This window comes from Myotis nattereri (assembly GCF_964212035.1).
Source record: "Myotis nattereri genome assembly, chromosome: 3".
NCBI lineage: Eukaryota > Metazoa > Chordata > Mammalia > Chiroptera > Vespertilionidae > Myotis > Myotis nattereri.
In genome coordinates, this window is record NC_138077.1 from 63,939,212 (window position 1) to 63,965,689 (window position 26,478).

General features: G+C 40.4%; 1 protein-coding gene across 6 annotated transcripts in view; it reads left to right on the plus strand.

Annotated features, from left to right (window-relative positions):
* LSAMP (limbic system associated membrane protein) overlaps nucleotides 1-26,478 on the plus strand; it is a 640,943-nt gene that overhangs the window by 585,105 nt on the left and 29,360 nt on the right. For all 6 annotated transcript variants that reach the window (XM_081086904.1, XM_081086906.1, XM_081086905.1 and 3 more), the window contains exons 4-6: nucleotides 9,653-9,787; nucleotides 20,221-20,341; nucleotides 20,833-20,981. In XM_081086904.1, coding sequence (XP_080943030.1) covers nucleotides 9,653-9,787; nucleotides 20,221-20,341; nucleotides 20,833-20,981 — 405 coding nt within the window. The remainder of the gene's footprint in view (nucleotides 1-9,652; nucleotides 9,788-20,220; nucleotides 20,342-20,832; nucleotides 20,982-26,478) is intronic.

The window sequence follows — 26,478 nt, forward strand, 5'->3', positions numbered from 1 at the left end:
TCTATAACTGAGCTGCTTTGCTTTGGAAATGCCCCAACTGTCCTGTTCTTGACTTCCCGGTATACTCAGGAACAGAAATCGAGCAGATTCTGAGGGCTAAGAGCTCAGCCAACTCTAGTACCTCCTGGCATTCTAATGGTGAAAATCGTCACGCCTCCTTAGGATCATGGGCTTCAAAAGTTCACGGACCTCATTCAAACCTCTGCTCTCCCTTAGTAACATTATCAACGTGGGCACATTCCTTAAGGGCCTACTTTAAAAGGGGTTCCTGTGTTTCTTTGTCTTTAAGCAATCTTAACAGTACTGTGAATTAAATAAGGAAATATTCAAGTCACCCAGCACAGTGCCTAGACCATGTTTATTTAAGTGGTAACTCATTCAACAGTCATTCTGCAATATTTATGGAACATACCAGCATCCAACATTGTGCTGCACAATGGGGTACAGTGATGAGCAAAACCAGATGTGGCCCCTACAATGGAATGATAGCTATTATCAATATAATTGCTCTTCAGAGAACCAAACACAGGGGGTCCTGTTTTCCAGCCTAGCATTTGGAGGGGCAGAACAGTTTCTAAATACTGACACCAAGTAAGTGGTAACGGTTAGATGTTACTAACAAAATGCCATGGCCCACGACTGGAAAGGATGTGTGGATGGCAGCCTCCAGTGGGTTTCTGAGCTCAAACTCTGTCAGGTTGCTTATTTTTGTATGTGGAAGGAAAAATGCAATAATGAATTGAATCTCTTTGGATGCCAGGAAAATAATGCCAGGGCGTCCTTCATTTGGCCCATGCTTATTCGTAGAGCCAAAGCCATTTGTGGATCTTTCCTGGCACTGTGCTTGCCTCCGGTTTCTTGGTACTAACTCCACCCTTTGGGGCTGCAGAAGGCATGGGGCCAGTTTTTACACCCTGTTGTGTCTTACTATTTGATCAGGAAGCAGATCTACAGCAGAGTAACCTACCCCTTCTCTTCCACGTAGCTCGCATATCTTAATAGTCAAATGACTCTTTCTTTAGAGAACTTCCTTTTTTCATTTTTATTCTTCTCTTTCTTAAATTCATCTACATTATGTCACTTCTTTGCCCCCCAACCCCTTCCATTCTCTTCATTCTTTGCTCTTCTCTGTGTCTCCCAATTTCCTATGATTGCTGCTTTTGGCAATTGTGCCTGTCCTCAACACCTGCCTTCTTTCAATCATGAATCAGTTCACTCTTCATGCTTCCCTTGATGGGTGATGAGAGGTAGCAATAAAGAGTGGATTCAGCCTTTGGTCAGAAACATTATCAAACTCTAAAGCAGTGGTTCCCAATGTGGAGCACACATCTCACAGGAGGGGCAATTTGATTTTTAAGGGGAGTAATTTGAGAACGATTTATTAACAGTGAATTTTTTGCAGTTTTTTATGGTTCTAGGGGACCTCATATATAGCATATAAATATACATTGTGACATATTTATGCATTTCAGTTCTCTATTTTGAAACTTTATTTGCTATTTTTTGTATCACTTCATATTATTATTAACAATTTCTTAGTGATTTCTTCCTCAGTACTTCAACTGTACTTTTGTTCTTTTATTTTTTTCTTTGATGGATGCCATGTTCTTTGGAAGCTTATTAGATCAAGTTAATGGCCCTTTGGATGTTCTCCATGTGAATAGGAGTTCGTTTTTTTTTAATAATAAGAACTATATGTCAAAGGTTGAGGGCATCAGGATTTTAGAGATGCTTAGATGGGGCATGGCTAAAAAAAGGTTGGGAACCACTGCTCTATCTAAAGGATCTCTCAGGTGGGATGTGAAGCTGAGAAACAAAATCTTCAAAGGATTTGGAAAGACATAGCAGGAAATATAAAAACCCATTGCAGGCATTTTTTTTCTAGGTTTATTTTCTTTCTCTCTAGCTTCATTTTTTTGTTTTATTTTGTTTTTAGTATGTTTGTGTAGAATGTAAAGTGCAAAAAAAAAAAAAATAAGAAGAAGAAGAAGTAGGGAAATAATAAAAACAGGAACAGTTGAGTATGTCCTTAGGGGGGGAAATGTGAAATGTACTGTAAGAACAGAAACTTGTTATAGCATTTGAAGCTAGCACAGGCAACTTCAAATGACATAACTGATTCACAATCTTCTTTTCTTTTTAGAGACAGAAGTTTATAGATTGCTTCTATCCTCCCTTTTCACTCCCCTTTCAACCACAGACCCACACAAACACACACATGCACACACATACACAATCTGCAAAACAAGTTCCACTTGTTTGCTTTTCATTAATCTGTATGTGTTTGTGTTTATAACTATTGTGTTTACAGCCACTACTTGTAAATACTCAAATTCAGGTGAGTAAAGGGAATGTCAACCCCATTTCAAACACACACATTTTCCTTTCAGTGAAAAAATGATCTACAGAGATATATATATTTATAAGACTCTTCTCAGAATATTAAAAAAAAAGATTCATCAGTTTTCTAACATATAACAATCTTTGGGATTCTAGCTTTTCAAAGTCGTAAAACACTCAAATTTCACAAGTTTCCTATATTTCATTTGTTGTATCTCAAATAAAAGAAAAGAACAGCAAATACCATAATTATTATTGAGGTAGTAAGCTCTTAATTTTTTTTTTAAATAAAGGACTGGCTGTCATGTCCTGGGGAATTTTCAAAAATAGGTCTGCTCTATTTAGTGAGCAAATATTTGGGTGCTAGTGAATTTGTATGTTGTTTCCTAAAAGATAGAATGGAAGGTTATATGCAAATAAATAGCTGTGTGTGTGTCTGTGTGTGTGTGAATGTGTGTGTGTGTAGTGTATGTGTGTATGTGTGGAGAGAGAGAGAGAGAGAGAGAGAGAGAGAGAGAGAGAGAGAGAGAAGAGAAGAGAAGGGAAGGGAAGGGAAGGGAAGGGAAGGGAAGGGAAGGGAAGGGAAGGGAAGGGAAGGCAAGGGAAGGGAAGGGAAGGGAAGGGAAGGGAAGGGAAGGGAAGGGAAGGGAAGGGAAGAAGATAAGAGAAGATGGAAGGGGAGAGGAAGAGAAAGGACAGAGAACAGGAGAAAGTGAGAAAGGGAAGTGCCATGGAATTTCATTTTATTGATATTTTTATAGAGAGAGGATGAGAGCTGGAGAGAACATCGATATGAGATAAAAACATTGATCTACTGCCTCCTGCATGCCCCCCACCAGGAATAGAGCCTACAACCCTGGCATGTGCCCTGACTGGGGATCTAAAAGGCAACCTTTCAGTGCAGGGACAATGCCCAACCAACTGAGCCACACCAGCCAGGGCAAAATGTATTTAGTTGTAAGTAGCTGCTTGCTTACAAACTCCTGCTTGACCTTGGAAATCTAAACAAACCAACATTTTGGCTGTGATCTCTACAAGTTTCACTGAAGCAGGGTCAGTACTCTGACGGCACTGGCTTGGAAGGCAGCACCTGGCATACTCTAATTGGAGTATTCCTGGCTGATTTCCTCTGTGTCAGGAAAGCTCAGAAGAGAACAGTTTCCTCTTGCCATTAGCTCTATGACAAAATATTAAAAGAATATGTACAAGTAAACAGTGACTAAAGAGATAAGCATGTTATGCACAGGAGCTTGAAAGGTGCATACACCGAGGGGGACGAGGGGTTATTGAGCCTGGTAACTGCATCTTGCCAGGAGACACAAAAGCACATTAAGCAAAGGGGGATTTAAACTAAACACTGATCCCAGAATAAATATAACACTCGGCGATGTGAGCAAGCTTGTGGAAATAGGTTGAGATGTTTAAAACAGCAGAATATTGAAATTTGCATTTCAAGTAAACATTTATACAAGGGCAGAAAATAATAGGAACAAGAGAAGAGCCCAGGTTGTAGCCACAGGGCTTCATTCCACAGAGAACTGAACCACAGGTTAAGGCCTGAGAGCCTTCTTAAGGCTGAGCGAGTGAAAGGAAATGGTGACAGGACACTTGGGTTAAGAGCAGCTGGTCAGAGTGAACTGAAAAAATGCAAAAAAAAAAAAAAAAAGGTGTTTCCCATACAGGCAGACACTTTTGGAGCAAAGGGTGAGGAACAAGAGAATCTGAGTGCATTTTAGAATTTTGTGACTCAAGACTAACACAACACATTCTATGCCTTGAAACAAGCAATTGCAGTTGCTCAGATGAAAGAAATGGCATTGTTCTGTTTCCACCAGGGGCTCTGTTGTTGTCTCTGCACCTTTTTCTGAAATAATAACTGCACACAGCAGATACATCCTCAGGACATGACCAGAGGTGCCCCGCCCAGCCTTGTAGAGCAGAGTACCAAGCACATCCGTCCTTCCCAGTAAAAGAGTATTCTTATTAGGATCATTAAAAGGGAGTGAAGGGGGGAGGGAGGGGATAGGGAAGAGATTAACCAAAGAATGTATATGCATATATGCATAACTCATGGACACAGACAATAGTGTGGTGAAGAAGGGTGGGAGGAGTTGGGGGGAAAGAGGGACATCTGTAATACTTTCAACAATAATGATAAGTTAAAAAATAAAAAAAACTAGCAATGGAGGGGGGGGAAAGGGGAGTGGAATTATACACAGCTTCTCTTACAGAACTACTTAGCCACTTTTTAACACTTAGCTCTGTTCTCTTAAGCTATAAGATGTCTTGAACCTGACTCTAGTTTTTGTTTGTGTTTCGACATGTATGGAGTAACTAATCCTGTCAAACCTTGGGCTGGTTCATGGGACTTCAAAAGTAAAGCACGGTTCCTGAGCAATTTACAATGTGGTTCTCTGGCTTTTCAACAACAGCAAAGCTCCCATTTCCTCTCAAATCACAGTGGATTAATGAGAAATTCTCAAGTGAAATAGGAGCGACAATATGTTGTGGTCAAAGTCCCCTGTGGATGCAAGTGAAAACATCTAGCATGAGGTGCTAGGAAGTACCGTATTTTTCTGTGTATAAGGTGCCCCCACTTTTCCAATACAAAATTAAGAAATCATGCCCTAACTGGTTTGGCTCAGTGGATAGAGCTTCGGCCTACGGACTGAAGGGTCCAGGTTCGATTCCCGTCAAGGGCATGTCCCTTGGTTGCGGGCACATCCCCAGTAGAGGGTGTGCAGAAGGCAGCTGATCGATGTTTCTAACTCTCTATTCCTCTCCCTTCCTCTCTGTAAAAAATCAATAAAATATATTTTAAAAAAAGAAATCAATATTTTAAACATTTTGAGTTTTTCTCTTAAGGCCTTCTTCTTTTTGGCATCTTAAGGAGTTGTTCTTCCTGTTTTCTCCACTGTCTGGTCATCCACTCAGTGGCAGGAGGTCCAAATTGTCTCTCTGCAGCTCTATTCCCATGCTCTTTTGCATAGCTGATTACATTCAGTTTGAATTTTGCAGAGTAAGACAATCACTTACCAGTATTTATCTCTTTATTTTTTTGACATCTTTATGGGCTCAGAACACTCCAGTCCCTGTTGCATCTGTGCACTCTCCTCTTCCACCTCCACCTCCAATTATGGCATCAGCTGACATCAGTAACAATAAGGCTCATGATTGGAGGAAGCCTGTTTGACAAGGTATGGGCAGCTGTGCAGGGGCATAGCTCCCCCCTCAGCTGACTTCCTTGTATAAGATGCCAGTCAATTTTCAATCTAACAATTTTAGGAAAAAAATAGCATATTATACACACACAAAAATGCAGTACAAGAGTTTCAACTAGAGGATGCAAGGGATAAAGGCAGAATGAAAAGAAGGAGGGCTCAAAGATGTTATTTAATAGTTTACATTTTCATCAGGCTAGTTTCTCTTTCCTCCATTTGAGTTGTACTTTGAGACTCCTCACTCTACTGAAACAGCTATGTATGTTGTGTGCTTGTGGTGGAGGCAGCTAGAGAGTGGATGAGTTATCACGGGAGAAGTAAAAATGATCTTCCTACTTTATGGGTGGGGCATTTAAGGGAAAACTCCCCCTTTATCCTTAGATAGGAATGGAGAAAATTCTTAGAGATGTGGGTTTGAAAAAGCCATCCTGTAAGAATCTGTTCTATTATCTGCTTATCAGGAAGAAATGAAATTATTAATACATTGACATAGAAGAATCCCAGGTCCAAAACCAAATAAATATTGTTTTATTTTCTCTAGTTCACCATAATGTTCACTCTTATGGTGCTGTCTTCCCAAACTGGTAGGGCCTTAGGTGGTACTGCTGCTAAAATTATATTTTTCTCTCCTGGAACTGGTCTATATCAGACATTCAAAATGCAAGTTTGGGACCTATAACTTACCATTTCTAGGTATTTTATAGGAGTTGGGAAGAATTCAGTGTTGTTAGCCATTTCTAAGATGACCATACTTGTTCTCTTTTTCTTTTACTCACATCTGTACCCACTTCGGAATAAGGTTGATGGGTGTAAGAAAGAAATCCTAAAACATTCTGAAATCGTATTTAACTCTTTTTTATTTCAATACATCATTATCCTCAAAATCAGTAATCATGTCTTACTGTCAATTTCCCCTCTGCACTACAGTTTTTAATGAGCTTACAACTTTTTGGCCTCAACAGTCAGAGCTGCCATGGGTCTTCAGAGTATTTATGTTTACTTTTATTTTTATTTTTTACAATATATTGATTTCAGAGAGGAAGAGAAAGGGAGATAGAGAAACATCAATGATGAGAAAGAATCATTGATTGGCTGCCTCCTACACACCCTCTACTAGGGACTGATCCTGCAACCCAAGCATGTGACCTGACCCGGAACCTTGACCTCCTAGTCATGCTCAGCCACTGAGCCACACCAACTGGGCATTTATGTTTAGCTAGAAGAGTCTTAGTCTCAGCTAGTTGACATGACTCTCAGTCCATAGATACAAAAATCCTGTCCATCTAATCCAATATAGTGGACTATTACCCTTCCAGAGGTTTCTGTTTCCATTTTTACCATATTCCACTTCTGTGACCTATGAAGTCAGGTCTGACTACTTGCTTGAATATGGAGAAAAGAAAAGGGGAAACAAACATAAGGGAAGGGAAAAAAGCCTTTTATAAATAACTAGAGGCCCAATGCATGAAATTTGTTCAAGGGGCTCAGCCCTTGCACCCCAGCTGCCTCACAGCCCTGCGGCCCAACCCCTGCCCACTGGTCAATCTGGAAGGTCCTTTTAGAAGGTCATTCTGCCATCCAGTCTAATTACCATATTAGCACTTTATTATATAGGATATGTAGCTATATACTTATAAATGTATTCTAAAACACTTTTTATTAGAAGTGTGTGCTAGATAATATTTAGGACTTCAGAACATAATCCTATCTAATAAAAGACAAAAAGGGTAATTAACCATACATCCACTACGCTTCCCATTGGCTAATCAGGGCAATATGCAAACTAACTGCCAACAAAGATGGCGGCCGGCAGCCATGCAGCTAAAGCGAACATGAGGCTTGCTTGCTCCAGTGATGGAGGAAGCCAAGGTTCCCCGCCTTCCCCGGCCTGGCTCTGAGCCCAAAAGCAACAATGTTTCAATTATAGAAGCTAAACAAACCCCAGACACCTGCTTTCAGCTGGCCACAGGCTCAGAGCTGGGAGCGCCAGTGATGGCAACAGTGTTTCAATTATAGAAGGTAAATAAATCCCAGAATAAAAAAGAAAAAGAAAAAAGGAGAGGCTGGGAGCTTCAGTCGCCCGCCAGCCTGAAAACGGCCCTCAACCCCTCACCCAGACTGGCCAGGCACCCCATTAGGGACCCCCACCCTGAAGGGGGTGTGACCAGCTGCAAACCGCCATCATCCCCTCACCCAGGCTGGCCAGGCACCCAAACGGAACCCCCACCCTGATCCAGGACACCCTTCAGGGCAAACCAGCCAGCCCCCACTGAAAGGGAGATAGAGAAACATCAATGATGTTCAGGGCACCAGGCCTCTATCCTATATAGTAAAAGGGTAATATGCAAACTGACCCTAACAGCAGAAAGACTGGGAATGACTGGTCATGACTGGTCACTATGACACACACTGACCACCAGGGGGCAGACGCTCAATGCAGGAGCTTCCCTCTGGTGGTCAGTGCGCTCCCACATGGGGGAGCTCTGCTCAGCCACAAGCCAGGCTGATGGCTGCCAGTACAGTGGTGGTGGGAGCCTCTCCTGCCTCCTCAGCAGCACTAAGGATGTCTGACTGCAGCTCAGGTCTGCTCCCCACTGGCAAGTGGACATCCCCCGAGGGCTGCCGGGCTGCCAGAGGGATGTCTGATTGCCATCTTAGGCCCAATCCCCCGGGGAGCAGGCCTAAGCCAGCAGATGGTCATCCCCGGAGGGGTCCCAGACTGTGAGAGGGCACAGGCCAGGCTGAGGGACTCCCCCCCGCCCCGAGTGCTCAAATTTTTGTGCACCGGGCCTCTAGTTTTATATAACCATTGCCTTTTTTTTTTTATTAATGAGATTACAAAGTTCCCTCAAAGCTAGTAATAGAGACATTGACAGAAGACTTAAGTTTGGAGTGTTCCCGGCAGTTGTGTTATAGACTGTTATCAAAGAGGCTGTGTGTTCTATGGGGAGCCTACTTAACAGGCTTAGTTGACATATTTAGACAATGGATTTGTCTCTGTGCTGTCTGGTATGTTGATATGGCCATCAGGGAATTTCCAGAAAAGGGAAACAGCTTGTGGCATTTGAGCAGAGCTATTAATTGCTACCATTTAGTTTAGGATGACCGGAACGGCAGAACTATGTTCTTTAGACTCTCCCAGCTGCTCTATTGTAACCCAAGCAGCAGTGGAGTTTTGCAACTTGGGGGTGAGTGGGCTTAATTTAGCTAGATTTGAAGTCCATGGTCCTTTCTGGCCAAGCTCTCCCTGCTCAACCTCTTTTCTACTTTACCTTCTCTGTTCCCTTTTCCTTTTCTTCCCCCTCCACCTCTTCATTATTTATCTCCTCAATCCCTTCATGAAGGGAATTAAACAAGCCTGTCAATCCCAACTATTTAAGCCAGTGGTACTGAAAATGCACCATCAGCAGCACATTCTCATGGATCTGGCCCATGGCCTGGAAGTCTTAGTGACTGATGGAGTTTCACACTGAACAAGGAAACCATAACTGCAAAATAGGGTTCTGTACGTGACCTTTGTGAACAGAATTCTACATACACTGGGGAGAAGAGTGGCAGTTTCTCAAAAAAAAAGCCATGTTTCCTTCTAACACAACCTTGGTTGAAAAAGCTCATTGCAGTGTGGTGTGATCGATGATGTCAGCCCTTTACAACTTGTGCACACCTCCCCTCAACTCCCACTTTGTTCTAAGCCCTGAACCAATGACTGAGGGATGTGAATATATAATCCAGCTTCTAGCCTCTTGGTCAGGATGCCTTGGAAGTGGGACATGTGCTATCCCCAGAGCTCCCCAAGGGATGGAGCCAGCAGGCCTTCTGTGAACTTGGCATTACACCATAGCTTGGCTTCTTTCTTTCCAGGTCCCATCTTCCCACTTCCCCACCAGTTTTCCTGAGAAGACTTCCTCTTTAATAACTCCCACATGGCTTTTTGTCTTGGAATCTGCTTCTGTGGAGTTGACCTCAGACAAAGCACATTGTCAGATGATTGAAAAGCCATGTAGATTATTTGCTTCTAAAGAAAAAAAAAAAGGCAATCTGCTGCATATGTTAAACTTTAAAAACCAATCATACAAACTTCTGTTTTTCAGGAAGAGAATTTGAAGGAGAAGAAGAATATCTGGAGATCCTCGGCATCACCAGGGAGCAGTCAGGCAAATATGAGTGCAAAGCAGCCAATGAGGTCTCCTCGGCGGATGTCAAACAAGTCAAGGTCACTGTGAACTGTGAGTATGGCAGCAGGTGCTGTGTGCCCAGGGCCCTCCACCTGACATGAGCTCCAAACATCCCATTAGCAAAAGAACATTGCATTTCAAGCAGATGTTCCTCTGGTCAGGGATGCACATTTATACATTCGACACATCCAAGGGCAGGACTTGGCCTTTGAATTTGATAAATCAACTTGACCAACTCTAAATATAACCCATAATACATTTAACAATACACTCTGCCTTTTACTCAGACTATAGAATTAAGAAAACATGATCAGAGAGCACTAGCATTTCTGGCAATCACTATTTGAGTCTTTGTGGAGACCAAGGTCAGACCACTTTGGAAAAAAGCAACAATTCATATTGGCTTTAAGTGGAACTTTTACCTTAATGCATTGTTTGTCAGAGGGGATAACCCAAGATCATATTTTATCCTCTGCTATTTAACTAATTGGCCTTGGGAACAAATTCAAGCCACTGTGGTCAGAAACCATGTATCCCTGAGGGCTAAGATACATGATAAGTTAATTTTGGTTACCTATTTGTTGCAAAGTATGAGATTACTTTGGGCATTAGAAAGAAAGATTTCTCAAAGATGCATAGGTAAGTGGGCATATTTTGAACTTCTCAGATGAAAGAATCCTTAGATGTAGTTCAAAAGATTGGGGGAGGGGTGGTTCCATATGACATGTGCCACCTAAAAAAAAAAAAATGAATAAAGAGAATTTGTTTACCCTTTTCAGTGAGAAGTGATTTTTCACATCATTCAAATTCATTTTCACATCACACAATTGTGACTAGTGACAGAGACGAAGAGGCGTCCCGACAGTTCTTTCCTTCTCTGTATTTAATACACAGAAATATACAAATATTTCCTACATACACAGAAATATACACATATGCACAAATAACACACAGAGGCACACAGACACAAAGACACAGATACAAACAACCCCTATTTGAAAGTATGCTTTAGGCTGATAACTTTTTGTTATCCTAAATCCTCCATGCCTTTACCTGTGTGCCAGTGAGTCTATATAAATTCCTGGGGAGGGTAGATATAATTTATTCCACGTTAGAGTTTCAGACACTGAAGCCCAAAGACATAAAATGGCCTTTCCTAGGTGACATGAGCAGCAGGCAGAAGAAAGGGACACAGACCAAGTCTGATTCTAAAGCTCATGCTCTCAGGAAAAAGGGGAGGAGAAGGAGGAGTTTTCAATTCTTATTACCTACAATGTGCAGCACTGGATGGAGGGATTTCCATTTGTCATTTAATATTCACAGTAAACTCATGAGATAAATATTATTGGTTTGACTTTAAAATTTGGAAACGGAGGCATAGATTGCTGAGGAAACTTGCCTAAGGCGAGCCAGCCACGCCAGGCTGCACTGTACCCAGGGGCCTTCCTCCAGCCTTGCAGCCTTCTGCACCGCATGCCTAGAATCCAGTAGCTGCAGCTCCACCAGAGACATCGATGGCACTCATTTCCAAGAAGCAAGGGGCTGCATTTGATGAGGTCTGAAGTGCTTTTATCCCTGAGCTGTCTGCAATTTTTTTTTTTTTTTTTTTTAGTAATAGAGTTTTGAAATGTCAGTATTCCTATTCTTTTCCAGCACTGGGAGTGTTTCAAAGACACATTAATGATCGCAATGTCATAAAATGCTTTAGGACCTTTTTTTCCACATGAAAGACACTTTCTCTGGGTGTTTATACAAGTTGTAATTAGGTTAGTTAGCTTCTTTTATGTACACACAGCTATTCCATCATCTTCCACCTCTTCTCTGACTTTTGGAGTTAAGATTTTATTTTCTCTTAATTGACCTTCATCTTAATTAGATTTCTGAAAGTCCAATCATGGAGTACATAGAAAATATTTATGCTTCCATTGTGTGGAACATCAAAGTGGTCTGCATTACAGATGGTTCCCCAGATCAAAGCCAGCCGCCCGGGCCCTTTTATTATTGGTGCAATTAGTCTGACATTGGTCCTTTTTGACTGTCCCCAAAGTGTAGCTTAGGAGAGAAGAAAATACTGCTAATTTTCAAGAAAAGGCTTTTATGAAAATGTGAGCTTTTGCTAGTGATGAGTGAACCATAGAAGATTATGGACAGAACCTAGAGATTTAAAAAAAAAAAAAACCTCTTAATGAAAATCTAGTATAATGAGCTTAGTCAGACATACAGTAAATGTTTACTGAATGAGTACGTGGGAACTCACAGGTACACTCTGCCCTCTTAACATTTCTCCAAATTTTGCCAATGATGTTAGTTACAAATCAGGAAGTATATTCAAATTTCAGTTTCCTTTGGAATCATCTTTTTACCAACATTTCATAAGCTGTTTTTAAAAAAGAAGAAGCCTTACCCTTTGCAAGAGCTTGGATGGACCTGGAGATCATTACGCTAAGTGAAATAAGCCAGTCAGAGAAAGACAAATACTATATGATTTCACTCATATGTGGAATCTAATGAACAAATAAATTTTGAAAAAAATAGAAACAGATTCATAGATAGAGAACAGACTGACTGCTGTCAGAGGGGAGAAGGGTTGCAGGGCTAGGTGAAAAGGGTGAAGAGATTAAGCAAAGAAAAAAACCTCATAGACACAGACAACAGTTTGGTGACTATCACAGGGAAAGGGGAGTGAGAGGAGGTAGAAGAGAGTGTAGAAGGGGGTAAAAATAATGATGGAAGGAGAATTGACTTGGTTATTGAACACACAATACAATATACAGAGAATTGTATACCTGAAACCTATATAATTTTATTAACCAATGTCAACCCAATAAATTCAATAAAACTTTTAAAAAATAAATGGGGACAGGGAGGTAGCATTTGTAAGTGTTTATAATACATTATAACAACTAGCCACTGTTCCTCTTGACCTGCTCACACAACTTGTTCTACTTTAATGTAATCATATTAAAAAGATGAAGTCTCCACATTAAATTACCTCACCAGGTCTGTCTAGCAAAACTTGTGGTACTGAGAAAGGTCTAGTATCAACTTTGTCACTCCATCCAAACTTGCCTACTATGAAAACTCCCCATTATTTAAACTGACCCCTCTTCCTTTTCAAAACACAGGGTTTAGAATTAGGTCAGGAGATCAGGATGGCTCAGATGATTCATGGCTGAATAGATTATTGTAATGAAATGGGTCTTGAGTACCAATATATATATAAAAAAAAAAAATCCCAGTGCTGGTAATTATCTCCTACCAGCATTTTATTGATTCTTTTACTCAGTGGCTAACAGGTATTTGTTGCAGGGCACTGAGAAGCTAGAGCAGTAAACAGGAGAGACCAAACAGTTTCTCCTGTTTACAGTAGCTCACCAGCTGGATTCTGCAATTGCTCCTTCTTTACTTCCCTTAATACTGCTCACGGTTGGTCTGTGGCATTGCACATAGCCATTTGACACACAAAATCTAGTTTCTAAATGGCAGGAGGTCCTGGAGTTTACAGAAGCTAAATTATTGACCTGAAATCTCTTCAACTAAATAAGCTTAGTAAAATTTTGTACAACAGGCAGGACTTCTGGTTTCCTGTATCTTACTTACAGGATAGCTACTAATTTCTTCCAGACACCAGCCCTAGGGACAGCGGTCCTCTCCTTACAGGTCCCATGTGTAATCCATCAATTTTAGTTCTCACAGTGCAATAAAAGCAGATCCACTTGTGGGTCTGTCTCATCCTAGTGCCCCATACACTGAGGATAATATCTAGTGCAGAGTAAATGTCTAATACATACAGACTATTAATTTTATTCCTACCCTGGACTCTTCCTATTCCTGGAGAAATTCTTCTCAAAAGCTACCCAAGGAAGTCTTCCCCTCACCCAATGGCCAGATAATATTCCCACCTCCTGCCTTCCCATAGCTATCTCTCCCAGTAGGTGCACATTGTCACTCTTTATGACTGCTTTTCTCGGCTTGTGTCCCTTTGAACTCAGCTCTACTGCCACCCTGGTGTCCAGGGATGACCAATCCAACACAGTTGCTGGGAGGTATGAGACACTGACATTTCTGAAGCTCCCCTTACATTTTTTCAGAGGAGCAAGCTTTGCTTTTGTTGTTGTGAGATAGAATATATATATATTATCACAACAATCCTTACCTCCTTTCAGAGAGGAAGGGAGAGGGAGAGAGAGATAGAAACATCTGATAAGAGAGAATCATTGATTGGCTGCCTCCTGCACATCCCACACTGGGAATCAAGCCTGCAACCTGGGCATGTGCCCTGACCAGGAATCATTCTGTGACCTCCTGGTTCACAAGTCAATGCTCAACCATTGACTCCTTACATTTGAGAGCCCACTATTTTAGAAGAAGCAGAGGTTACTACTATTGAATACACAGTTGGAACTGGAGACATCTGTTGTCTCCCGATAATATATATATATATATATATATATATATATATATATATATATATATACATTTTAACTGGACTTTTTAGTGCATTGATTAAAAAATCACCTGATGAGGAAATTTTAGGAAAATAATCCCTTAGTATATATCCAACTGGCTACCTTCTCTAGTTTCACCTACCCATTCCCCATGCCAACTTTTAGTTTATTCTTATATTTGGTACAGTGTCAGTAAAACACATTCTAGTGCTTCTGATCTATTATGGGATCTTCAGAGGAAATATTCTGTAGGAATCCAGAGTTACTGTAATTTTTGGCCATAACTTTGCAATGTGAACAAGAACCTAAGTTTATGAGTACCTTGAGAGTTCTAAGACTATGCTAAAGATTTTGTATGAATCACTGTAATCATCACAGTGACAGTGACCACCTAAGTGGGAGGCATATTGGGCTGGAGCCTGCCCCAACAAGGAGGAATATTTATGTTATCATTGACATTGTTCAGTGTTGCTGATAGATGATGATTTAAAAAACAAACCACACAGACTACTTTTAGTCACTTTCGTTATTGTTTCTAAATTCTCTACAGACAATGTCTGTCTTATTGCCTGCATTCTTTGCCCCCACCCCATTGGCCCACTTCTGCACACTAACCCTGGGTGATAATCAAATCATCCCCATTGCAGGAGGACAAAGACAAAGCAGAATATGTAAGCATTTTCTGCCACAAAACCAAAGAACTTGTGAGTGGTAGAGTTGGGAGTGTAACCCAGGTCTAATTCTAAAGTCCTCTTTTCTTCCATGACACCATGTGCTAATGGTAATCAATAAATGTAATCACTTCAGGCATTAAACATGCTCTCCTATACATACATTTTTTTTAACTTTCACATCAAACCTGAAAGATAGGTAGGCAGGTATCATCATTTAAATTAATAGGTTAGGGGCTCCAGGACATCAGCATGTCACCTCTGGGAGGTGACAACCTAAGTGGTACAGGCAGAAATTGAGCCCACGTCTCCTGATTCCTAATGTGAGTTTATTTCCATGATGTCACTGCATATTGTACCATTTTTTTGTTATCTGTAAGAGCAGAATAATGTAACATTTACCCTTTAAGCTACCAGCATGCTCCTCTAAATGGTATTTTTCATTAGCAGGAATTCATTTTCTCTAAAGGAATTCATTCAAACGGAAGCACAGAGAGGTTCAGAGTGTGGGCTTCAGAAAGATGGGTTAAAATCTAGACTCACTCAAATGCTGGCTATGTGACAAATTACTACCCTCTGTAGGTCTGTCTTCTCATTTATAAAATGGGTTAATAATCCTTACCTCCTAATGGCTACTACTTGGATGAAAGAATATAAAGCCTAGCAGAGAACTGACATATGGTAAATAGTTATAAATTGGATTCCTCATTAAGAATTTCATTACGTACACGATTATTCCTAATATTAGGAAGAGTAAAGGAAAGCTATTCTGTTTGCTAGGCCACTGTCATTGTTATCCTGTTCATTCTAATTGCAAGAGTCTCGTTATTGGTGATATAAGAAGAAAGCCCTTATTAATATTTTCAGAACCCAGAATTTTGAAGTAATAAAAATTGGAAGAGTCCTTTGACAATTGTAAGCTATTCCAAAGTCATATAACAAATAACAATGGACCTCCGTGCAACATTTTTATTAAGTCACATTTTTATTATGACTGTATTTTGAGCAAGGACATCTATTTTTTAACTACAATAGGCATGCCACAATATGATTTGTAACAATTTTTCTTAGCCTCATCTATATAGAATTCGTCACAAATGAATTTTGAAATGTTCACTCCAATAAACCATGAACAAATAGATCTGCAGCATTGTGTCATTTGAGAAATATTGGCAACAATGAGCTCTTCATACATTTGTCTTTACCTGGGAACTTAGCCTAGTATGAGAAACTCCCTAGATTTTCAATGAGAGAAGCAAGTGTTTGGCCTTTGTCATTGACTGGTGTCATTCTGTCCCAAGATTAATATGATTAATACTATTCGACCCCAATTTACTTCCACCTTTCCCATGCTGGCATTTCTGAGGAGTTAATAAATAGCTTACTACTTACCTGTTTTGGTTCTGAACACATTGAGAAATAAGTAAAGAAGTAGTAGGGGAGGCCCATTGGCCCCCTTTTTTAGAGATCAAGGTTATTAGAGGTAGTAGCTTGTGTGGCTGACTTACCTCCCCCAAAGTATGGTAGGGCTGGACTAGGGCAGGCTTGCCCACATGAGAGTGGGAAGGAGAGAGGCCCAGTAAGACTTTAGTGTTGAGAAGCAGAAGAGAACCTCTGATCTCTGCCAGAAACTTGGTCCCAAAAGGAAGAAGGGGAAGAGCTGAGCCAAATAAATCTACTTTGCTCCTCCCCAAATTTTCAATCAGAAAAGCCATATCTTCCCCCAAGGTCCCAGAGCAAGGAGGTACACTAAATAAGCCCATGCCACACAGAAGGAAACACCCAAAGCAAAGAAGAATTCTCCCATGAAACTCATACCTGAGACCTGTATTCCTGGTCTTCTAGTGGAGGGACTGGAAGGCATCTACCATGGCATTATTATATTGAGGTGCTACAGCTGTGAGTGCCAAACGTGGAAGTGATGAATGTGTAGTCTGGCCCAGGTTTAGGGATGTTTGAGCAAAGTGGTAATTATCATTAAGGATTTGTCAGTTATAACCACGTGGCTCCAGGAACTCACAAACGGGTTAAAACTCATTTCACAATTTGAGCAACTGAACAAGGCAATAGACTCATGAGCAAGATTATTTCTCAAGCGAACATGATGCAGACTGTGGAGTTATTGGCAACTTAAGAACCTAATACAGTTGACCCTTGAACAGTGTGGGGTTAGGGGTGCCAGCCCTTGAACAGTCAAAAATCCATCTATAACTTTTGACTCCTCCAAAACTTAACTACTAATAGCCTACTGTTGACCAGAAGTCTTACTGATAATATAGTCAACATATGTTTTGTATGTTGCATGTATTATATAATATATTCTTACGATAAAGGAAGCTAAAGAAAAGAAAATGTTAAACCATTTCTAGTATTTATTTTAAAAAACACACACGTATAAGTGGAACCACACTGTTGAAACTTGTGTTGCTCAAGAGTCAACTAACTGTACAGTGAAGAGGTGAGGACAGGAAAATAATATTCATTCAGTGTATTATTGCTGATCATTTATTTCTCTTCTTACGTAGCTTATCTCACTTCCCTTTTATCTATGTTAACTTTGACACACCTCCTTCTTTCCCTCACCCTTCACATCTAATCTTAGCAATTCTGAAGCTTCCTACTTCTCAATCTCAAATCTGTCCATCTCCTTCCATCCCCATTATCACAAACCAAGTGCAGGTATTCTTTGGAATCCTTCAGTAATCTCCATTGCCTCTGGTTCCAATATTTCATCGATGAGAAAATTGAAGCAATGTGAGTCTAGAGAAGGTACTAAGCTCTCTAATTAGGAAGTACTAGTAAAATGAGGGAAAGAGCCTAGATTTGAGCTCAGGTTTATCAAACTTTAAATACAAGTGTTTCAACTCTATTGGGTGTCCCATCCCTACAAATACCTCCTCTCCCAAAACCACTACACCCTGTTATTACATTATTCTTTGAACTAATGTGCCCCAATGTACTATGTAACAAATCATAGAATGAAAAAAATTTAAATGGAACCCATTGGTGCTCATTTTAAACTACCCCTTGTTTTAAACAATAAGAAAGAAATGGCTCAAACTGGAGCAGAATCTTGCCCAGGCCACAGTTCTGGTTGAGAGAAGAATCAAAATCAGTCCTTGTGTTTCCCATTTCTAACTACTAATCCTGACTCCTAACCCATGGAATGGATAAATGAGCTATAATTTTGAATGTTAGCAATTTAAGGGTTAAATGACTTTGGGGTATGAAAATACATTTGGGTCATAATGATACAAACTGCCAATTTGTAAAGAATGAGCAGTTTTACTAGATCTGGGGTATTTTTTAACTAGCTGGAAGGATGCTATCGATCATTAGAGTGTGGTTCCCTCATTACATTGGTAATAAAACCAAGACTCAGAAAGTTAAAGTGTGTGATGGGAAGTCCACAGAAGCAAGGTGAAATTAAATTCCAGAAATCCTAGTTTCCAACCCAGGGTTCTTTCCACTCATCATGTTGTCTTTTTGTGCCTATACAAAAATGAGCAGATAATTCTAAAGCAACAAAAGCAGCAACCATCACCCACTCTGAGACATCCATTTACGCACAGGCTGATGTGCTTATCCAAATGTTCTCTAACTTCTCGTCTCTGACAATGATTTAAGATACCCAAGCTTATGTGAAAATGAAATGGAGAGAAAACTCCAGACTCGCTGGATGCTTTTGTACACATCTTTTCTAACTAAGATCAGAGTCTTCTCCAGGCATAAAACTGAAAAAAAAAATAGTATATGAATATGAAGAAAAAAACACAGAAATAAGTGAGCTGAACCAGGCACTGAAGAGATTTAAGTGAATTTTATGTACTAGAGATCACTTTCCTATTATCCTTAAATAAGCTCTTTCCTCTGAAAAGTCTAAACAGATAGTTTGGGTCTCTTTGTTCCATGCACATGCGGCCAGGTTGCCATTTTTGGACAAATAGGTTTTGGACAAAAAAAAATCATATTTTCCTTAAAGGTCTAGAACCTCCACAAACACAGAATTATCAAGCCAGGAACTCACATCTGCTATTCTAACTCTGCCATGTGGACTTGTAAACACTTGTTCACCCTCTGTAGGATTGTTTGAAAGAATCACTCATAGAGAATGGACTGATGGTTGCCAGAGGGGAGGGGGTTAGGGAACTGAGTGAAAAGGGTGAGGGAATTGAAAAGTACAGATTGGTAATTACAAAATAGTCATGGGGATGTAAAGTACAGCACAAAAATATAGTCAATAATATTGTAATAACTATGTATGATGCCAGGTGGGTACTAGAAATATCAGGGGGAACATTTTGTGAAGTATATGATTGTCTAACCACTATGTTGTAAACCTGAAACGAATACAAAATAATGATTTTTTAAGTGGTACTGCCCTGGTCAGGTAGCTCAGGTGGTTAGAGTGTCCTACCAACAAGCCAAGGGTTCGGGTTGTATCCCTGGTCAGGACACATGCGAGAATCACCCAATGAATGCATAAATAAGTGGAACAACAAAGTGACTCATTTCTCTCTCTCAAATCACTAAATTTAAAAAAAAAATAATTTTTGTAGTAATGGATAAAGGAAAATAAATAAATATATGTTTATTTTTTTAAAAAAAAGAATATGGCAAATCAGAATGTCAGATGTGTTTTGTTACAGTTGTGTAGGCCAGTTCTAAGCAGACAGAATCCAGCGCACAGCTGCCAGAGAGAGGAGAAGGTTGACTCCAGGATAGACATCAAATTGCACCTTCCCACATCAAAGAAAAATTTACCTGGGTCATAGCAATAAGGGAAGATAGGAGAGAAAGAGGGTTAAGTAATCATCTAATACTTAACTGTTTGTTTTTCTGAATTCCTGAAAAAATATTAGGCTAAGCTTGGGTTGGGAGAACTTTAGCTCTGTATTATTTTCATCAGACTGCTTACTATCATCGCAAACTGTAACAATCACAATGATGATGATGAAAACGAAAAATGCTCAAAGTATACATAAAAATCCAAAGTCCTTTAGTATCACCACTTAGTTTATGAAAAGAAAAAAAAAATAGGTCAATATTACAATCTATGGTTGAAGTAATTGATGGTGTATTAGGGGAAGGAAAAAGGAATCCTAGATCCTATTTCCATAAAACCCTGTTAAGTGTCCCATTTAAGTAAACACATCTGTGGCTTCATTAATCATCTCTTATTTTCATTTAGTTTTCTAGTGATCAGTCCCATTCAGCTGATCACATAATTCATGTAAATGGTACTCTAAGACTCTTTCTTTTCTGCACCTCTCCAATCAGATTCTCCTTTCTAATTCCTTCTTGCATGGAAATTCTGGAGTGCCCTCCGATCATCATGTAAACTCTGTACCTGTCCTTCCCACAGATCCTCCCACTATCACGGAATCCAAGAACAACGAAGCCCCCACAGGGCGACAAGCTTCACTCAAATGTGAGGCCTCCGCGGTGCCTGCCCCTGACTTTGAGTGGTACCGGGATGACACCAGGTATGTATGTGCCAAACCTGCTGTGCCCCGACTGCTCTGATAGGTGGTCCTAAGGGCACCAGAAGCCCTAATGACAAAAACATGCCCAACTGTAATTCCCTAGCCTCTACTCTCAGACTCTTTCTTTTCAAAATCTCTTTATCAAGTGCTTTCAGGACTGTAATTCTTAAGCTGAAGCTGCAAAGGCACTCACTCGCGTTATAGGCAGAGAGTGAGGCAGGTGGCCCAGTGGGTAGTTTCCACCTGCATGTCTTTCTTGCTTATAGCAGAAACCAAGGCCCAATGAAACTCATCCATCCTGAGTCTTCTCTGTGGATGGAAATTGATTCAGATAATGTGGAATTGCACAATTAAAATGAGGGCATGACAGGGAACAAGAACTTTAACCACTTTCTTTCTCTTCTTTACCTCCAATATAGTGATGAAAAAGGAATTACTAAGCTAAATCTTCATCAGTGTTTCTTTTTACTTTTCTGTTTTTGAACTCTTAGGATAAACAGTGCCAATGGCCTTGAGATTAAGAGCACGGAGGGCCAGTCCTCCCTGACAGTGACCAACGTCACTGAGGAGCACTATGGCAACTATACCTGCGTGGCTGCCAACAAGCTGGGGGTGACCAATGCCAGCCTAGTCCTTTTCAGTAAGTATGCCAGCACAGGCCAAATCTGGGAGCACCTGGCTGGTTGAATTATCCCATGGGAAGCTTGAAAATCATGTCTTTTATCTATAAAGAAACATGTATTAAAAAAATCATACTATCGTCACTGAAACAAACAAAAGAAAAGGTTCTCAATACCTCTGCATAAGACAAATTTACAAGTGGAACAACTTCTCGCTCTATTCCCTGGCTTACTTTGGATAGCTGCCTTGTTTTTGTTTGCTTGTTTGTTTGGTGTTTGTTCAGAGAACAAGTATATTTTTGGTGATTGTCTCTTTAAAGAGTGGAGGTGATGTAACACCCTAGAAAATAGATGAAAGTATAAAAATGGCAGTGATGAAAGTGATTAATTGATTAATATGAAGTGAGGATGGATTAGGTGCTGGAAGAAGAGAGAGACTGGAAAAAGAAAGTGTATTATTAACAACACAAGGAAAAGTGGAATTAATGATTAAAACAATATAAAATCTAAAGGAAGAAGCATGGTTGCTGACAGGTTCCCATATGACAGCAGGAAACATTGCTTATATGCTGTATTTTTTAGAAGACAGATGGAATGGTAAGAGAGAGGGGCATTTATGAAAACTTAAGAAGAGCCTAAAGGCGGACTAAGGAGGGATCAGTCATGATACATTAGTGATGTTAGTAGGAGAGCGCACCTTGGGGCCTTGCTCTGTTAGGTATCTGACCCTTGCCCTGTTGGCTAGTGGCTCTGAGCATAGAAGCAAATGCTCCCTGAAAAACAGAAGTAAGAAGAGATTATGGAAGATGATAACATTTGGAATAAGGAAATGTTTATCAAAACAAGTAAAACAAACAAAAATGTTAGCATAGGCTAGTACAGAAAGTTTATTTGGACTAAAGGAGAAAATCCAAATAATTAACTATTTTTATTTTGGAATAACAAGCCACTAGAAGATTTTTTTCTACACAGGTTCTACTGGAAAACCTAGAGATACTGTGGCCAGGAGAGATGTCTCCATCTTACTTTATAGAGTTTAGAGGAGATGTGAAGAAAAAAAAGGGGGATTTTTAGGAGAAAATTCAATTTCAGTGAGAGTTCTCTTGAAATGAAGTATTAAAGTCATTTTAAAATGGCTCAAAATCCAACTCATAAGAAAAAAACACTACAAACTATTCTCATTCATAACTTCCATTGATTGCAGTCTGTAAGAGTTGGAGGGATATGGATATGCGAAAGCTGCGTCAATATGAAGTTTAGAAGTCATACCCCTGTTTACTTGTCTCCAAAGACCAAACATCGGTGTTCTTCACTTCAGATATAGACATCAATATCTCAAGACACTTGAGAAGACATTTGTTAAGAAATGTAGTTACCTGTTTCTGACTTTAGGAATTCCATAAATAGGAGGGAAAACAGCCTCAATGATGAATTCTTGGGTGACCCGATTAAATAGAATAACATATACTTAACAGATTTAATAGGGATTAGAAAAGAGAAAATTGAATTAGAGAAAGTGAGCTACTATAACTTTGCATTAAAGTATATTTTCTTCCTATCCCTCCCAGAAGTGTACTAATGACATGTTTCAATTAATAAATGCAATGATAGCTATAGACAAGAGAGGGAGGGGATGGAGGAAGGAAGGATGGCATACTTGAGGAAGATGAAGAGAGCATGGAGTGGATCAAAGATAATGGAGATATTGCTAATCTGCTGGTGGTGATGATAAGTAATCTCGAGCCCCATAATGACATCACCCTGTTCACAAAAATTCACTTAATGGACTTTTAAATTAAGCAAAATTAGGAACTACCCAGTAAAATGTCAAGAATCCTGCATAATTTCTATTTGTAAACTGAGAGTCAAAAAATTGGACAAGTGTGTCATAATCATATTGTCCTTGATGATTTCATGGCAGTCACCCTCAATTACCTTTGTGAGAAGTGCACAGTGGTGTGATAAAGGATGTACTACCTTCCAGGGGGCCCACACTGCCCGATAGAACAGCCCGCACAGGCACTAGCTCTGAATATAGCACTACGTAGAGGCAGCAGGGGCATCAGCACTGGGTTTTGCATTGATTTCCCACCTTATGGGAAAGTTAGGAGGTGTAATACAGAATAATAGAATTTAAAAAGTTCATTAGGCTTTAAGGTGAAAAGAAACTATTTAGTTTGCCAAAAATCAGTGATTTCTTGGACCCAAAGCCTAAGTATCAACATTTTAAAGGAGAAGCTCTACTTCTTATGTAGCAGGAATGATACTTCTACCATGCCCACCCCACCACCACATAGGGGAGAGAGAGAGAGAGAGAGAGAGAGAGAGAGAGAGAGAGAGAGAGAGAGAGAAGAAGAAGAAGAAGAAGAAGAAGAAGAAGAAGAAGAAGAAGAAGAAGAAGAAGGAGAAGGAGAAGGAGAAGGAGAAGGAGAAGGAGAAGGAGAAGGAGAAGGAGAAGGAGAAGGAGAAGGAGAAGGAGAAGGAGAAGGAGAAGGAGAAGGAGAAGGAGAAGGAGAAGGAGAAAGGAGAGGGGAGGGGAGGGGAGGGGAGGGGAGGGGAGGAGAGGAGAGGAGAGGAGGAGAGGGGAAGGCAGAAGAGAGGAGGGGAGAGGAGAGGAGAGGAGAGGAGGGAAGGGAAGGGGAGGGGAGGAGAGGAGAGGGGAGGGGAGAGGAAAGGGATGGGGGAGGGGAGGGGAGGGAAGGGGAGGGGAGGTACCCGGAAAGGAGGTGGGAAAGAGGAAGGAAAGAAAAGGGAAAAAGAAAAAGTGCATCTGTAAACAGACTGCCCATCACTTAGATTCAAAGTAGGTAGAGGGATTTAAGGGGAAGAAGGAAGAAACTGTTGGTGGTCCTTTTCTGCATAACAGGGTCAGGAGGGGAAAGATGCTTGGGAGGGGCAGCTGGGGCTGGGGCTGGCCACCCTGACAGAGAGCACAGTGTGGGCAGTGGGGTGCTCTGCTGACCCAGCAGTCCAGAGCAGATGAGGCAGCTGGTGCGCTATTGCCAGCCAGAGGCAGCAGCAGGTAGAAATCATAGCCAGAGCCCCTGTAGAGTTCACAATTATCCATCTTCATTGGTGCATCAGCACATTTTCAGTGTCCACCCCAGTGACCTGTACTGACTTTTTACACAGTGTCAATTTGCGGTCACTGATCCACCATATACATACATATTCTTTTTCACTCTGTATACAAATATTGCTCTCGAGAGGGGTCAAAATAGTGGAATGATAGGGCAAGAATACATTGCATTCATTGGAACTTTTTCCTAAGCCCATGAAGGCATTTCTTTTTCATGTGTCTTGTTCTCCACACATTCTAGCTTTCTATTTGTCAAGGAGTCATACTTCCTCAGTCTATAGATCCAAGTAATGCCTTTATATAGTTTCCTTCATCCTGGGCAAAGCATTCCATTATGTAATTTTTCTGAACACATTAATCCATTGGTACAATGTGTATGGGCAAGGATTCAGCTCCTCAGGCTTTTTCAGACGGGGAAATGTGCATCACCTGGGTGAAGACTTGGACTTCTGACAATGCCATGAGTAGTTCCATTGTCATCATGTGCAGTGTGATAGATTCCATATTTCCGCAATGATGACTGTGATGCACCCAAAAAGGAACCCAATCTTGTCTCATTGCTTACATTAGGTTACTTTCAAAGAAACAGATAGGAAGGAAGAATACTTATTTTAATGTCATTACTGATTATCAAGTGAGTGCGTACAAGGTACTCTGCACATGTGAGAAACACTTAACATACATGATTTCATTTGATCATCAGCATAACCCTATTAGGTACTCATATTTCCCCACTATACAAAGAGGTTAATTAACTAAGTACAATCAAGTAAGGCTGCTGGGATTTAAATTCATGAAATCGGTTTCCAGAGTCCAGGCTTAGAGCAGAGGTGGGGAACCTTTTCTTCTGCCACGGGCCATTTGGATATTTATAACATCATCGGAGGGCCACACAAAATTACCAACTTAAAAATTAGCCTGCTCTATTTGCTCAAACATTTAATTAACTCACCCCTAATGCCTTGGCTGGGCCACACCAAATGATTTCTTGGGCCGGATGTTCCCCACCCCTGCTCTAGACCAACACATTATCTACACTTGTGTCTGTGAGGAAATGTTAGGAGGTGTATCTTGTGTTGTTTGGAGGCGAGGAGACTTCTTATTTCTTTCTCCATTTTTCACTTAACAAGGTCTTTCCACTACTAGTATATTCCTTCCCACCCAGAAGCACTACTTCTGTGACATTCCATTCCCATTAACTCCCACCAGCCTGGATCCATAGGTTAGACCACTGGCTTTTCTTTGGCACATTAAGATTCCAAACTGGTATTTCATAAGCCTCATGGTCAGCATCTGACCCTTGAAGGGAATAGTCCCACATATTAAAGAAGGACAGTCACTGATCAATGTGTGGACTGGTGAGGTACTTTACTACAAAGTTTGAGGCTATTGAGTACGAAAGAATAAAAGTACAAAGAAATCTCCACTGGGCCATACCACACCAGTGTGTAGGCGGTTTTTAAATATCCTTTTTAAATGTTAAAAGATTATTAACTTGGAAACCTACACTTGATTAAATCTCAAGTACTACCTTAGCAACCCAGCCCTGGAGAAAGCCTTCAAATTGAGGGCCTCCCCCGCTTCTTCAGAAATCATTTTAAGTTATTATACTAGGGGCCCAGAGTTTAAATATACACCATTTGATGATGTTAGTTAAGATGTGGCAAAGCTTCTTAGCCAACTACCCTGGATGCCACGTAATAAAACAGTTTGAGCAGCTATTTGAACAATACTCACATGTCATTTGAAAGACTGGTTGTAAACTACTTAATATGGCTCTCTGTGGATACAATAGAAAATACATGGAAAACTAGTTTTAGTTTCAAAAATAGGCATTGAATATGCTGTCTTCTAGAAAGACCATTGAACATCTGCAATTCCCATTGGAAATTAAAGGAAAATCATATCAGAGTTAATAAATTACTTCTCTCTCTATATATGCGACCCTCAACCCCAGCTTTTGTCATTTAGATGCTTTTAATTCAGAGGGTTTTCTTGTGAAGTGAGAGTGCCCATGTAACTGTTTCTCATGGTGCCCCAGCAGAATCAGCCAATAATACCCCACACCTTCATTTAGAAGACAAAAAACTGAAGCTCAGAGTTAAGGGAGTTAATAAGAGTTACACAATATGATACTGGGGTCAAACTTAGAGTTCTGTTCTTAAAGCCTCCCAATCAGTTGCTAAGCTAGTTTGACCTCCTCAAGTACAGGCACACCTCGGAGACACTGTGTGTTCCTTCCAGTCACTGCAATAAAGCAAGTATTGCAATAAAGTGAGATGTAATCTTTTTGATGGTGGAGGATCTTGCCTTCAATTTGTGAAAACACACCATCTGTGGAATGCAACAAAGTGAGGTGAAATAAAATGAACTATGCATGTATTATTAGCCAAAAAGACAAAGCACATAGCACCAAGGTTCCTGCCCTACCCTACTTT